Raw genomic sequence first — 15,810 nt, forward strand, 5'->3', positions numbered from 1 at the left:
CATACTGCCGAGTTTCATAAAAAGCGACTGCACGGTCTAGCCACTAGAGAAAAAGTGGCGGAAGAATAATAATAGTGCTGAAGTCCAATATCAATGAGTGGCCTTCGGGCACTTCGTGCCTTGGCCACTAATAAAAATGCCAGTTAAGAAAAAGCCCAGTCGTCCGAAAGCAAGAGAGCAATTTGAGAGTAATTTGCCCTAGAATGTCTGATCTTATAACACTTTGTGTAATATTCCAAACACAGCCACAGATCGGTCCCATCCACTTGTGGTTAGCAGACTGATCTCTGTGGCACTTTAAGCATCCACGCATTTGTGCACTCACCCAATAATGAATTACTAACACTTGGGAGTCAGATATTGTTCTCCTAGTTTCTAGGGGTGAGAATCGTGATATAAATTGAATCGTCATCCTAAGTATCGAAATTGAATCGAATCGGGAGATAAATGAATCGTCTCACCCCTATATTCATATCCCTTTGAAAGTTCTGGCAGAAAATGTGCGTTTAGTCAAATCTCCTATTTTTCTCGAGCTTCACATGGACAACATTCTCTGTCAGCGATGGAGTCGGACCTGAAATTACTGCTGGACTGGACATACAGTATGAAAACCTCCTTTGAGAACATGTGTGTGTTTGGGGAGCACAAACTTAAGGGGCACATGATTGACAATATCTGACTCCAAGTCTTAGGAATGAATTATTGGGTGAGTACACAAGAATCATTAATCCCTGCAGAATATTTGGTGGTGGAACAGGCATAGTATGATATGACCATATCGCTACAGACTACACAACTCAATTTACAATGTCACTTCATACTGCAGTGGAGTTCCTTTCATCCACACTGGTGGTCCGTGAATAAACAGACCCTGTGACCCTGTCCTCAGGTATGAGGTTTGTCATAACCTGGCAGAGCCTACATGGAGCCCTCTTCACCAACCTCAGGAGGTGCCTCCTGAACTTCTCTCCAACAAAAACATACAGGATGGGGTTGATGCAGCTGTGAGAGTAAGCAATGGCCTCTGTGACTTGTAAAGCCAATATGATTGCCTTGCTGCTTTCACATTCTGTATAGACTCCATTTAACTCCAGAGCTTTGAAGAAAGACACAACGTTATAGGGCATCCAGCAGCAGAAAAACACACCTACAACTGCAAGGACCAAACGGATGGCATATTTCTTGGATGATTGGGTGTGCAGGAGCCTCCAAATGATCTGGCTGTAGCAGAAACACATGATGACCATCGGAATCAGCAAGCCAAGAATGTTCAGTTTGAAAAGGCTGAAGATACTCCAGTAGTGCCTGTCCTTTGTGGTCTCGTCCAAAGGACCACAGATTGAAATGTTATCTCCATTTGAATTTGGGGCCTTGTGTACCTGAAGAAAAGCTAGATCTGGAAACGAGGCGAGAAATCCAGCCACCCATGTAACAGCAGCTGCAATCATTCCAAAGGTGCGTGTTCGTGTTTTTAGTGCATATACTGCCAGAACTATAGCCAGGTACCGGTCAATGCTCATCAGGGTGATGAAAAAGATCCCGCCGTAAAAGCCAATATGGTAAGCACCGAGGACCACCTTGCACATGAAATCCCCAAACAGCCACTGGTCCCGGGCTTGGTGGGCTAGGAAGGGAAGGGAGCATACTAGCAGAAGGTCAGCAAAGGCCAGGTTGAAGAGGCAAACATCGGTCATGCTACGGAGACGCACCCCACAGAATATCACCCAGAGGACAAGCACATTTCCTAGAAGACCCAGGATGAAGAAGATGGAGTAGAGCAGTGGGAGAAAGTAGGACCCATGACTTCCGTACGTACAACCCGAGAAGTCTTCTTCAATGTCGTTGTAGTCAATATAATTGTAGTCACTGGTGTTTCCAGAGGTTGGTGAGATGAGAGAGAAACTTCAGGATAAGAATAGGGATTAGATGCATTTTCATCATGAAATGCTTCTGTATATTACAGTAGGTCCCTTTATGAAATAAACCAACACAGCCGAATGTAGCATGAAGGATCATGCTTCAAGAGGCTATCTGAATAATTTCTTGCTTACATTTCCTTCCATCCTATATGTAAAAGGTACATATAGGATTATATTATAATAAGCATATTATCACAAAGCCATAACGATCATACTGTTTAGACATTTTCTCACCCATACAAGTAAGAAGAAAATTTAAAAACATTGAATGTAAAACTAATGTATGTAGGTTTTTCTAATAGACCAGAAGAGTTTGAACTAATAGAACCATGATCAGTGAGAGGTGAATATCATTAATACACTAAACATTGGTTGGTATTAGTAAGTACAAACAAGGTTTATAATATTTTTAAATATTGTGCACCAGGTTGTTTTTTTTTGTCCCCGACAAAAGGACCAAGGACAACATTTCAGGGAGATATCTCTCTTTAGACAAGCCCTCCACGAGATATGAATGAGCTGTTGCACATACGAAATGAAAGAGTATTTGATATAATATATACTTTCATTTCATATATGCATCAGCTCATGCATGTCTCTCTGAAACATACCTTGTCCTTGGTCCTTTGTCGGGACCAGCAAAAACACATTATTTATAAATGAATAAATGATTTGCAAAAACATTTCATGACTACTGTGGTTTTCATCAGAAGGTAACAAAACACAAGTTGTGCTTTTGAAAAGTCTCACCTGACAGTGGTATCCATCATTGACTGTGTTGAGATATCCAGTTAAGTCATGCCCTAAACCCTGTATGTGTTTTTGCTCACCATTGCATGAGAAGGATATAAGGTATAAAACGAAAATACAATCTTGTGGTCTTTATAGAAGAGCTGCCTGCAAAGCTGATGCAATAAGGTAAAGAATAGGTGGTCTTGCATTTCAAATAATTATGCAGGAAATGGTGGTGACATTGACACTATACGTATGTGTGATGTAGTTGATGTTCCTGTTCAAAACACTAAAAGTAAACAGGAGATTGTAGTGGTTTTCTTTACTTCTATTTCTATTTGTATAGGCGTCTAAGAAGAAGAAGATCACAGAGCCTCACTGCTGTGGAAGTTTCACATTTTTAACATAGACGTATAAGGCATCAGTCATGCACCTGGACAAATATCTTTAATGTGTGTTAAATTACACAATTACTATACATATTTATCTATACTGAATAAGTATGCACTGTTAGAGAAGGATTGAAGTTGTACTGTACATATACAGTATGTGCATCAGCTCATGCATGTCTTCCTGAAAAATACCATGTCCTTTTGTCAGGACCAGCAAAAACACATTATTTATAAATGAATACATTTACAAAAACATTTCATGACTACTGTGGGTTTCATCAGAACATAACAAAATACAAAAAATATAAAAGTTGTGCTTTTGAAAAGTCTCACAATTGACAGTGGTATCCATCATTGACTGTGTTGAGAGATCCGGTTAGATCATGCACTAATGTGTTTTAGCTCATCATTGCATAGAAGGGTATTTGATAAAACCAAAAACACATCTTGTGGGCTGGGTGACATCCTCAAGCGTTTCCTATACGTTTCCTATTGTTAACTTACCAATGCTTGCAGGCTGACACAAAACATGATCATGCAAACATGTCATTTTGACTATGCATGTGTAGCCCCATACTGTAGTTAGTACAGCCAAGACCCGGCGCACAACAGCCCTGCCAATCGGGCTCAGCCCTTTTGTCACGACAGGTACAGTACATGCACCTTGAACAACGCTACGCACCCAACCTAAGATGGCACGTCAATGTAGTTGATAAGTTACTTAAGTGTTACTGTCCTATCAATAAAGGCATAAAAAAGTCCCCCAAAAAGAAGGGGAAGTGTGGCTTGAGATATATTTTGAAATGTGCCCATAAAATAGCACGTTTCTGTCTGCTCACTCATCCAACAGTATAAAAAACTCTCAAATACTGAAAAACACTCATATTTCAGTTAAATAATGATAATAAGGGCTTGATTAAATGTGTATAGTATTGTGCAATGAATTAGGCCTATATCAAGTATTATATCATACCCTTAACACTCATTATTCTGCATGAGTATTTTCTGCATGAGTATACAATACCTTGATCTCAAATCACTTATTTTTTATTAGGCCTATAACAAATAAATTCAAGAAGATGGTCCGTTTAGAAGAAATTATAGAACATAAGTTTGAGTGGCAGAGCACTTGCTCAATCACATAATTAGTAGGCCTATAGTACTTTGATTATCTATCTAGGTCGTCCTCAGACGAGCCCTCCATCGTTGTTTCCAGTCATCTCGGTTCTCCATACATCTGGCCAGCTCATTGGTGTTCTGTGTCCCTACGTCTTCCTTGAGTACGTCCACGTATGTTTTTGTGGGACGTCCTCGCGACCGGTGCCCATGTGTTGGCTCCCACAGTACCAATTTGCTGGCTGGAAGCTCCTGGTGTCTTTGGCAGTGTCCTGCTAGTCTCATTCTTCTGGTGGCAATTTTCTCGCTTACCTTTGGTATTCCCTCATACAGGCTCCTGTTGGTAACATGTGCACTCCTGTTGATGTTGAGTACTGCACGCAACATTCTAGTGTAGCACCCGTCTAGAGACTTCTGCAGGGTTGGCTTCAGGGTCCAGCATTCACTGCCATAGAGGAGAACAGACTCCACCGTTGCAAAGAAGAAGCTAAGTTTGATTTGGCGGGGGAGGTTAGAGATTGATTGAATACTTTATTAGAAGTTTGCATAGGAAAAGGTACAGGACAACACTGATACAAGGTCAACTAAAAGGATATACACCACAAGAAAGCTGTTAGGGTGGTTTGCATTGGGGTCAACTCATACAACATTAAATGACAGACAAATAAAACAGTACCATGCAAAAAGAATCATCATAAGACAGTCGGTAAACAGAATACAAAATAAATCGTATTTACAGTAGAAAGGTTGGGGGGAAGGATAGTCTTTGTCTTTTTTACCAGTTTTGAGTTGCAGCCGCCTGTACGTGACTTTTCAGAGCGGTTTTAAAGGAGGGTAGAGATTAACAATCCTTTGTTAGGGCATTCCACATTTTTGCAGCATAGCAGGAGAATGAATGTAACCCTTTGTTTAAGCCAAATGTAGGTTGGGCGTGATTTGTGGAGCTGCCTCTGGTGTTGTAATTGTAAACATCCTTGACATTTTGGAAGTATTTTGACAGGTACATGGGTATCTTAGTGGTGAAGTGTATCTTTTACACCAGGCCCATTGCAAAATGCTGTACTCTGTCAGCTACCATAAGCCATCCCACATTTCAAAATGATCAGAGGTAAGGTGAGCATGAGATGGAAGGTTAAGCAGTAGCCTAATCAGTTTGTTTTGGGCTGTCTGGAGCTTTGTTTTAAAGGGATATTCCACTTTCAACAGGGAGCAGTGGTAGGGCCTCTCTCCACATACACACCCATTGTAACTTCAAACTCCATTTTAACCATGATAGATTCATTAAAAACACCCAATAATCTTTCTGGTGACTCATACTACCCTGTTAATATGTGAGCAGGCCGTGTATTTTCGATAACATTTTTCATTTATTTTTAATAATTATTTGGGAAAATAGAAAAAATGAAATAAAATAAAAATACTATTAAAAATAAATGAAAAAAGTTATCGAAAAACCACGGCCTGCTCACATATTAGGAGGGTAGTGTGAGTCTCCAGAAAAAATAATGGGTGTTTTTAATGAATCTATCATGGTTAAAATGAAGTTTGAAGTTACAATGGGTGTGTGTGGGGAGAGGCCCTGGGCCTGGAGCCTAGGGCCTAGTAACATTTACATCAAATATCTAAATATTCAATCAAGCTAATTAAAAACTGATCAGGGTATTCATAAAAGCCTGATTAGATGATAAAATTACCAAAAGTTTTTTTGAAAGTGAAATATCCCTTTAAGACCTTTGAGGTGCTGCGATACCATACTGGACTATAGAGGTGGAAAGAGTACTGAAAAATTCTACTCAAAGTAAGAGTAGGCCTACTGTTACTTTTTTAGTAAGAGTAGGGTGCCCTCACACCAAAATACCTATGAGAGTGGAATCCGCGTTCCGCCAATGCATTTCAATGAGAAGGGAGCGTTTTTGCAGAAATCCTCTGCTGGCATGAAACCGCTTCACTCTCATTGAAATGCATTGGCGGAACGCGGATTCCACTCTCATAGGTACTTTGGTGTGAGGGCACCCAAGAGTAAAAGTACTAGTCCAGGAAATTTCTCAAAAGTAAGGGTGCCCTCAGACCAAAATACCTATGAGAGTGGAATCCGCGTTCCGCCAATGCATTTCAATGATAAGGGAGCGTTTTTTGCAGAAATCCTCTGCTGGCATGGAACCGCTTCACTCTCATTGAAATGCATTGGCGGAACGCGGATTCCACTCTCATAGGTATTTTGGTCTGAGGGCACCCTAAGAGTAAAAAGTAGCCTATTTAAAAACTAATCTTAGAGTAAAAAGTAAAAGTAGTTTTTTCCCCCTTCTTTTTATTTTTTATTTTTTTAAATGTTTTAATTACATATTACACATTACCGGTTACCTAAGCCAGGAAGAGAAAAACACTAATCAGAAAATCGCTTTTAATAGCATTTTTTAGAAAATATATTATGTAAACTGTATGTAAACAATACACGCAAACCAAGTGCTGCAAATATTGGAAACAAAGGACATATCTTAGGTCAGTGGTTCTCAACCTTTTCAGGCTGCGACCTCCAAAATAATAATATTTCAACTGTGGACCCCCACCCTGACAAGCACTTTGAATTGTAGTCATTACATTAGTTTGACTACATCTGTTGTGAAAATGGCAGATCTACATGCTCACAATGCCACAGAGGTGTGACAATTTGGCCTATTTTTAACAGAGGTAGGCCTACCTGAATTTACTTAAATACTGAATTTAAACTACTCGTACTCATTGTCCGAATGAAAAGTAACGAGTACAAGTATTTCATTTTTAAATTACTCAAAAGTAAGAGTAAAAGTAAAGCATTTTAAACTTACTTTAAAAGTACAGATCCTCAAAAAAAACTACCCTTGAGTAAATACTTGAGTACTTTTACTAGAGTATTTTCCACCTCTACTGGACAACATAGTCAAAGAAGGGATGAATGAGTGCTCTTGCTAGAGTCTTCAAAGTATTTTTACTGATCAGTGGGGAGATCCTCTGTAAAAAAGAAATAAAATAAAAAAAACAAGTTCTTTGGTTGATTTATTTTTTGGATTACCTTTAATTATGACACGGGAAGAATTTGCCAGGATGCAACCATGAGTGTGAGCAGGAGTCATTAGTCCCTGCAGGATGTTTGGTGGGGGAACAGGCATAGCATGACCATATCACTACAGACTACACAACTCAACCATTAAAATGTCACTTCATACTGCAGTGGACTTTTCATCCACACTGGTGGTCCGTGAATAAACAGACCCTGTGACTCTGTCCTCAGGTATGAGGGTTGCCATAACCTGGCAGAGCCTACATGGAGCCCTCTTCATCAACCTCAGGAGGTGCCTCCTGAACTTCTCCCCTGCAAAAACATACAGGATGGGGTTGATGCAGCTGTGAGAGTAAGCAATGGCCTCTGTGACTTGTAAAGCCAATATGATTGCCTTGCTGCTTTCACATTCTGTATAGACTCCATTTAACTCCAGAGCTTTGAAGAAAGACACAACGTTATAGGGCATCCAGCAGCAGAAAAACACGGCTACAACTGCAAGGACCAAACGGATGGCATGTTTCTTGGATGATTGGGTGTGCAGGAGCCTCCAAATGATCTGGCTGTAGCAGAAACACATGATGACCATCGGAATCAGCAAGCCAAGAAGGTTCAGTTTGAAAAGGCTGAAGATACTCCAGTAATGCCTGTTTGTGGTCTCGTCCTTGTACAAAGGACCACAGATTGAAATGTTATCTTCATTTGAATTTGGGGCCTTGTGTACCTGAAGAAAAGCTAGATCTGGAAACGAGGCGAGAAATCCAGCCACCCACGTAACAGCAGCTGCAATCATTCCAAAGGTGCGTGTTCGTGTTTTTAGTGCATAAATTGCCAGCACTATAGCCAGATACCGGTCAATGCTCATCAGGGTGATGAAAAAGATCCCGCAGTAAAAGCCAATATGGTAAGCACCGAGGACCACCTTGCACATGACATCTCCAAACAGCCACTGGTCCAGGGCTTGGTGGGCTAGGAAGGGAAGGGAGCATACTAGCAGAAGGTCAGCAAAGGCCAGGTTGAAGAGGCAAACATCGGTCATGCTACGGAGACGCACCCCAGAGATTATGACCCAGAGGACAAGCATATTCCCTAGAAGACCCAGGATGAAGAAGATGGAGTAGAGCAGTGGGAGAAAGTAGGACCCATGACTTTCGTACGTACAAACAAATGTGTCGTTATTGTCGTTGTAGTCAACATAGAGGTAGTCAGTGGTGTATCCAGAGATTGTTGAGTTGAGAGAGGAACTGCAGGATAAGAGTAGGGATGCATTTTCATCATGAAATGCTTCAGTATATTACATTAGGTCCCTTTATGAAATAAACCAACACAGTCGAATGTAGCATGAAGGATCATGCTTCAAGAGTCTCTATCTGCATAATTCTCCCTATATGTATAGGGTACGTATAGGATTATATTGCCTTAACGATCATACTGCAAAGACATGTTCTTACCCAGCTCTAGCTGGTCCATAGCGTTAGTGGAGTTCTCCCTAACGCTAAGTTCCTCTACCTCCCAAATCCTTGGCAAATCCGGAAAGACCTGTCGTCTGGTCCGAAAATAACAAAAACTGTTTCGCCCCTCACCAAACTAAAGGTATCAGTGGACAGTTGAAAGCTTACTCTACTTAGTGGACGCGGTCTGAGCCCCACACCACACGAATAAAATACATTTCTAGGGCAAAATGAAAAATATTCCACCGGATGAAGACACTCTTTCTGGTTGAATAACACCCAATGAGACTAATGCTCTGTGTAATTCAGTCCTCTGACCTGCGCAGCAGTAGTGAGTTGGCACCTTGATGGCGACAACAAATAGTGAAAATCAAGAAGAAATGGAGTCTCCATCCGGTGGAATATTTTTCATTTTGCCCTAGAAATGTATTTTTATCGCGTCCACTAAGTAGAGTAAGCTTTCAACTGTCCACTGATACCTTTGGTTTAGTGAGGGGCGAAACAGTTTTTGTTATTTTCGGACCAGACGACGGGTCTTTCCGGATTTGCCAAGGATTTGAGGATTTGGGAGGTAGAGGAACATAGCGTTAGGGAGAACTCCACTAACGCTATAGACCTTATTCAGACCGCGGCCATCTTGGATCACATGACTTCCTGGGATAGCAGCCTGCATTACAAACCATTGTGAACAATGGAGCGATGGTCCCAAAATATGAGTTCTATTCAACCAATTTCTTTTTACCAAATTGACGGGCAGATGACAACATCAACATCCCCACAATGATTAAATAGAAGGGCGTAGATTGATTACATCCATGGTAACGATATTCAAGGTAAGTTAGGTTGCAACCTTACTGTGTACAAATACTTGCTATCTGTGCAGTGCTTGCTCCACCATCATATTAACTATTTGTTGTTAGATTGTTCCTGATTAATATGCAAAAATAACAGTAAGTGTAACCTAACTACCATGAATATTGTGGATGTACCCTTCTATTTAATCCTTTTGGGGATGTTGATGTTGTCATCTGCCCATTTGTCGATTTGGTCAAAAGAAAATGGTTGAATAGAACTCATATTTTGGGACCATCGCTCCATTGTTCACAATGGTTTGTAATGCAGGCTGCTATCCCAGGAAGTCATGTGATCCAAGATGGCCGCGGTGTGAATAAGGTCTATGGACCAGAGCTAGTTCTTACCCATATAAGTAGGCCTAAGAAGAAGAAAAAAAGTAAAACGAAGGTTTCTAGGTTTTTCTAACAGTACAGAAGATTTTGAACATGCATCTTTGCAATCTGGTGAATATCATTAATACACTAAACATTGGTTGGTATTGGTAATAAAGTACAAACAAGGTAATGCACCAGTTCACATTGACCGTGGAACAACAAGGACGTTTCAGGGAGATATGCATGAGCTGATGCACATATGAAATGAAAGAGTATTTGATTCATTTCATATGTGCATCAGCTCATGCATGTCTCCCTGAACAATACCCTGCCCGTGGTCCTTCGTCAGGACCAGCAAAAACACATTAATTATAAATGAATACATTTGCAAAAACATTTCATGATTACTTTCATGGCTTCATCAGAAGGTAACAAAATACAAGTTGTGTTTTTGTCTCACCCGACAGTGGTATCCATAATTGACTGAGAGATCCAGTTAAGTCAGGCCCTAACCGTAGGCTATAATGTGTTTTGCAAATCATTGCATGAGACGAGTATTTGATAAAACCGCTTGTGGGCTGGGTGATATCATGACACGTTTCCTATAGCAGTCATATAGACCAGCCCGGCAGCTTAAGTCGTTTTTTTTTTTTGAAGAATTGCATGTCATATACTGTATCCTTATATACTGTATGTTAACTTCCATTTTGGAAAAGAGAGAATTATCAAGCTGCCACCAGGATGGTTATGCTCACTGTTTGTCTCCTTGTCTGACTCTCTTCAAATACAGCAATTGATTGATAGTCCTTTGGCTCGTCTCTTATTTTGGTTATGGATTTATCCATATCCATATTTATTTAACTTTATTAATAACAAAACCAACAAGCGATAAATTTGATCCTTATTCATAGATGATTAATCAGTAATGTTTCGCTTTCTGTTAGATACATTTCTTACAGAATAGCTGCCTGCAGAGCTGATGCTATACAATCAGGGGCGTCACTAGCAATTCTGGGCCCCTAGGCCAGAAATCTGTATGGGCCCCCCCATGCAAGCGGAGAACCGGCCAACCGGGAACACTTTGTTACTGTTTGAATGACATGTCTCACAATGATACGGTAGCCGTGATCGCCTCAGCAATCATGTTCACCTTATTTGTCAAATTGTAACACCATTTACCATTTTTGTCTACTTTTAGTTTTACTCTTGTAGCCTAAGCAGGATATAAACAAACATGTAGTGTCTGGTGTAACAATTTGACAATGCTAGCTCTTGAAACAAAGTCCAGGAATTTTAACTTGATCTAACCATGATCACTACACATAATCATCCATTACATGCACACTCAGATACAGCTACTGTATTATTAATACAGTATAATCCACAACAGTCCCATGAAATAAAAAGTGCAGACCACCATCATCACCAGCAAGTGAATGAGACACCAGAACTCTGACTTGAGCCCAGCCTCCCATGCAAGCCAATATAAAACAGTATAACAATAAAACACTACATTGTATTTTTAGTAGCAGCTTAAATATGTGCAGGTGTTGTGCAGAATATACAATCACTAATCAATAGCAGCTGTGCTCAAGCAAATGCACATGAGGAGTGAAGCATATAGGCTATACATAGGAAGTAGAATAGGAGAAAAAATAAGCAGTATAGGACTATTCAGATTGGGTGAAGTATGAACATGATTAGCCTACATGCAAAAATGAGTCTGCATGCAATCAGAACTTTGGCTAGTTAGCTAAACTATGGAAAACAAGGGTTGGATATAATGATCTGAGAATACATCTACTGTATAACAGGCTAGATCATATAAGGCTATATGAGAATGGCATAACAGGACATTCTTGTGTGTACTGTGTCTGTGTGTATGCACATACATTGTTTTAACAGCAAAGTCAGTCAGTGTGTTTAATCTACAGCAAGATCCTGTGAACATTTTGGGAGTTCACAAAACAATAATAGCCTACTGTGACTGACTGAAACAAAAATATTGTGATGCCTAGATTGTTATTTTTGTATGACATAATCATATGACTACTAGATAGATGATGGGATATTATACAATTATTGTTATTACTAGGGACATCCAGCAGAGTTTCTAGTGTCTCCATCTATCTCTCTGGAAGAGGTTGCACATGAACTCTGCAGCGGCCGCACTGAGGCGCTCAAACACAAACACTCTGACATTAATCCTCACACTACTTGACACTATTACCATACTTTAGATAACTAGTCATTGTTGCAACAAACCAAACCATTTTTCACTTTGATTTGGGAACCTACATACATTCATAACATGATGCGATTGTGATCAACTGATCATGTCACTAGTTTGGGAGTGCTTCCTTCCAGAACTTAGCAAACAGGTGTTTCGTTCGAAACACTTGCGTTTGTGCTTAAAACGTTATCCATGCTTATTGCTTAATGGTGTTGGATAAAGAAGGAAGAAGGAAGAGGGGAGAAGATTTTCTGTTGCATGCTTACCCACAGACATCAGCTGCTTCCTTGAGTGTAAACAGTCAAGCTCTCCTCTCAGTTCACAGTAATGAAACATGCTGCTCTATGTCACATTACGTCTTTTTTTCTCTCTCTCCCTGTCTCTGTTCAATGCGTGTTGTGTGTGGAAGAAGCCGGGGGAGGGTGGAGCGAACAGAACCTGAAAGTTGATCTTATGTTTGCAGTCTTTTTTTTATTTTTTTTCTCCCTCTCCCTGTCTCTGTTCAATGCATGCTGTTGTGTGCTGAAGAAGCTGCTTTACAGTCAGGACCGGGGGAGGGTGGGGCGAACAGAACGTGAGAGTTGATCTTATGTTTGCAGGGCCAATGAAAAGACTTTTCCATTTACTTCAGATGATCATAATTATCCTGTAGAGCACACCTAAGTTTCACAACCATAACATGATGCAAGCGGACGCACAAACCGCAAAGCTACTATAGGTCTCAAAACAACTTGAAAGCAGGAGAAACCATTTTAGCTTTGTAAGGGGTGAGTATATAATATAGGGACCCTCAATTATTTAAATTGTATCGCTCATTGGTTTTATTCCAGCAGTAATTTTAAGTTTTTAGACACAAATGATAAACATCATAATAATAATTATTATTATTGGGGGAAAAAGAGTTTTAATCCAGACTTTTCGAGGGCCTCTGGCACCTTGGGCCCCCTTACCTCAGTCTAACTTTCCTACCCCTAGCTACGCCACTGTATACAATGTAAAGAATTGGTGGTCTTGCATTTCAAATAATATTGCAGGAAATGGTGGGGACATTGACACTACAGTATATGTGTGATGTTCCTTTTCAAACCACTAAAAGTAAACAGGAAATGGTAGTGGTTTTCTTTACTTCTATTTCTAGTTGTATAGGCGTCTGAGAAGAAGAAGCTCACAGAGCCTCACTGCTGTGGAAGTTTCACATTTTAACATGGACTTATAAGGCATCAGTCATGCACCTGGACCATAACCTCTGGTCTTACTTTACACCATATCAAATGTCTTTAATTTGTGTAAATACACTAATACATGTCATGTATACTGAATAAGCATGCACTAGAGAGGGATTGAAGTTGTACAGCATATATGACACGTCTACAGTATCAATTGCAGTTAAAGAAGGTCATATACTGCAAGCACAATCTTGTCCGCTAAATTGAAATTGGCTTAAGGGAGGACGGGCCGACTACTGTATGTCACCTAACACGTTTTGTCTATAGGTTATAGGTACTGAAGAGCTGTCTTTCAATCCGAAACAAACAACCAAACCAGATTTGTATAAAATAAAGATTTATTGTTTAAAACCATGTACAGAAAGCGGAACTAAATCCCCAAATAAAAACAGATCCCAAGTTAAAATAAAATGGAATAAAACCCCCAGACATTGAGGTGCGCACAGGCCCCTAAAATAATGAAACAAAAAGGTACCACCACGGCACTTGCTGCAGTACGCTGTCCACACCACTGGGTCTCGACTCAGTGGCAAGTCACCAGTAGCAGTTGCGATATCTTTTACACACTCTTCCAAAAGCAGAGTGTTATGGGTTATCAGTACTCAGTCACCAGGCAGGCAGAGTTGTATTGCTGTCACAGTGGTTACTTTTGCTGCTTTCCCGGCCTGTGTTTCACATCCGCTTGCATCTGTGAACCATCTCTGCTTGCTTCTCTCACCTCTCTGGTGCTGGAGTAGTTACTTTGAAAGCGTAACTTGTACAGTTACAAGTAACTCACCCATGGCAGTAACTTGATTAAGATACAGTTATACACCCTGGAGAAATGTAACTTGTAAAGTTTCAAGTTACATAGAAAAAGTAACTTGAGTTACTTTTTTCAGCGTAAAAAGAGAATGTACATTTGGTGTACATGAAACTAAATATAATATCCTACAAAAAAAAGTCACATACCAGCAGAAATATGCCTCTCAACTGAGTTTTATATTTTATTTAAAAAAGGTCGACATTTTCTTTAGTAAACATCTGTGTTCCTAAAATAAAGTAAAAAAAAATAAGAAAATGATGATCTGTTGAGGACACTGTTACATGAGTCATGACATTATCGTCAGTCTTATCACATCTTTATGCATATTAACTAAACTGTTATAAGACATTTGATCGTAACAGTAAAACTATACTTTACTGTAAAAACAAATTGGGCCTATGCCTCTCAACTGAGTTTTATACTTTTATTTAACAAAGGTTGACATTTTCTTTTGTAAACATCTGTGTTCCTAAAATAAACTTAGTCATGACATTTGATCTTCAATTTGATCACATCTCAATTGTAAAACTGTGACTTAACTGTAAAAAAGAGAAAAAGACTGGTGCCTTGTATAGTGATACTGTACACCTTTGCTATACATAATTAAACTGTTACATGACATTCATTGTCAATCTTAACAAGACTTAAATGTAAAACTATAACTTATCTTGTAACTTGAGACAAAAATGACCCAAAAAGTATCTCACTTGACGAGTTACAGAAATATGAATGTAACTCAGTTACCAGCAAGTTACAGCAAAATGTAACTTAGTTACGTAACTCAGTTACATGTAACGTTAACTTCCCCAACACACACACATTTTTGGATTGGATTATTGTGCTTATTATTATTGCTACTTTTTTGTCTATGTGATTGTGATATGATCTACCGGACACATTTCAGTTGTTTTACTTAGTCATACTTCTCCTTTGTAATCTTTTTTTTCATCAGTTGCCTCCCATAGAGTAAGAAGTTGTGCCAAAAGTTTCACAAGCCTGAGGCTGTGCCATACAATACTGCATTACAAAACAGACCATAGGGGTCTGGTCACATATAGACAGTCATGCTGCGGCCCTTTAGTTTGTATTTAATGTATTTGTTAATATACAGACTGATCATCTGAGGGTGCTTTAACATTTTATTTTTAAATACAAACTTCATTTTAAATTCCCATTCTAATTCTTTTTTTTTATTATTAATATTTGTATTGGAAGTTTAGGCATAGTCACATCAGGACATATAAAACAAGCTTATACAACAATATGGAGAGACATCCTATTCTCGATATAAGATACAATTCTTCTTGCCTGCTTCCATATATGATTTTTTTTCTTAAACAGCAACCAAACACATATATTTACATAAAGAAACAAAATCAAAGTACAAGAAAAGTAAAATAATAATAATAATAATAAAGACAAAACAAAGCGAAATAAGGGAAAGAGAGGGAGAGAGAAAGAGAGAGAGAGAGAGAGAGGGGGGGGGGGGGGGCTCAGTCAGTCAGTGGATGGGGATCTGATGGATCTGATTCTTGAAAAAGAATGCTATATTAATTAATTAACTAATTAATTATACAAGTTTATGGAGAGACACACAAGCAGAAAAAATAAATAGGAGTCTGGTCATGGGTGATAGGAAGAAGCCAGTTAGGACTATCACAAAAATCAGTTTACGAACAACAAGCAGAAAGCGGCATCTCATTTCTGACCCCTTCCATAAGGAGCCAAGA

At 39.4% G+C, this 15,810-nt stretch overlaps 2 protein-coding genes across 2 annotated transcripts; both read right to left on the reverse strand.

Annotated features, from left to right (window-relative positions):
• Nucleotides 1-815: 815 nt before the first annotated feature.
• On the reverse strand, nt 816-2,702 carry LOC308306856 (C-C chemokine receptor type 5-like; the record flags this gene model as incomplete). The annotated part of the gene is made up of 2 exons (XM_080751911.1): nt 2,670-2,702; nt 816-1,902 (listed from the first exon to the last, which is right to left on the reverse strand). Exons 1-2 carry the CDS (start codon nt 2,687-2,689, stop codon nt 816-818), a joined length of 1,107 nt encoding a protein of 368 aa, XP_080608037.1. The 5' UTR covers nt 2,690-2,702.
• Nucleotides 2,703-7,356: 4,654 nt separating this feature from the next.
• On the reverse strand, nt 7,357-8,400 carry LOC308305197 (C-C chemokine receptor type 8-like; the record flags this gene model as incomplete). Its single annotated transcript, XM_080749921.1, has 1 exon — nt 7,357-8,400. Exon 1 carries the CDS (start codon nt 8,278-8,280, stop codon nt 7,357-7,359), a length of 924 nt encoding a protein of 307 aa, XP_080606047.1. The 5' UTR covers nt 8,281-8,400.
• Nucleotides 8,401-15,810: the final 7,410 nt, after the last annotated feature.

This window comes from Nannobrachium achirus (assembly GCF_963921795.1).
Source record: "Nannobrachium achirus genome assembly, chromosome: 2".
NCBI classification, from domain to species: Eukaryota; Metazoa; Chordata; class Actinopteri; order Myctophiformes; family Myctophidae; genus Nannobrachium; species Nannobrachium achirus.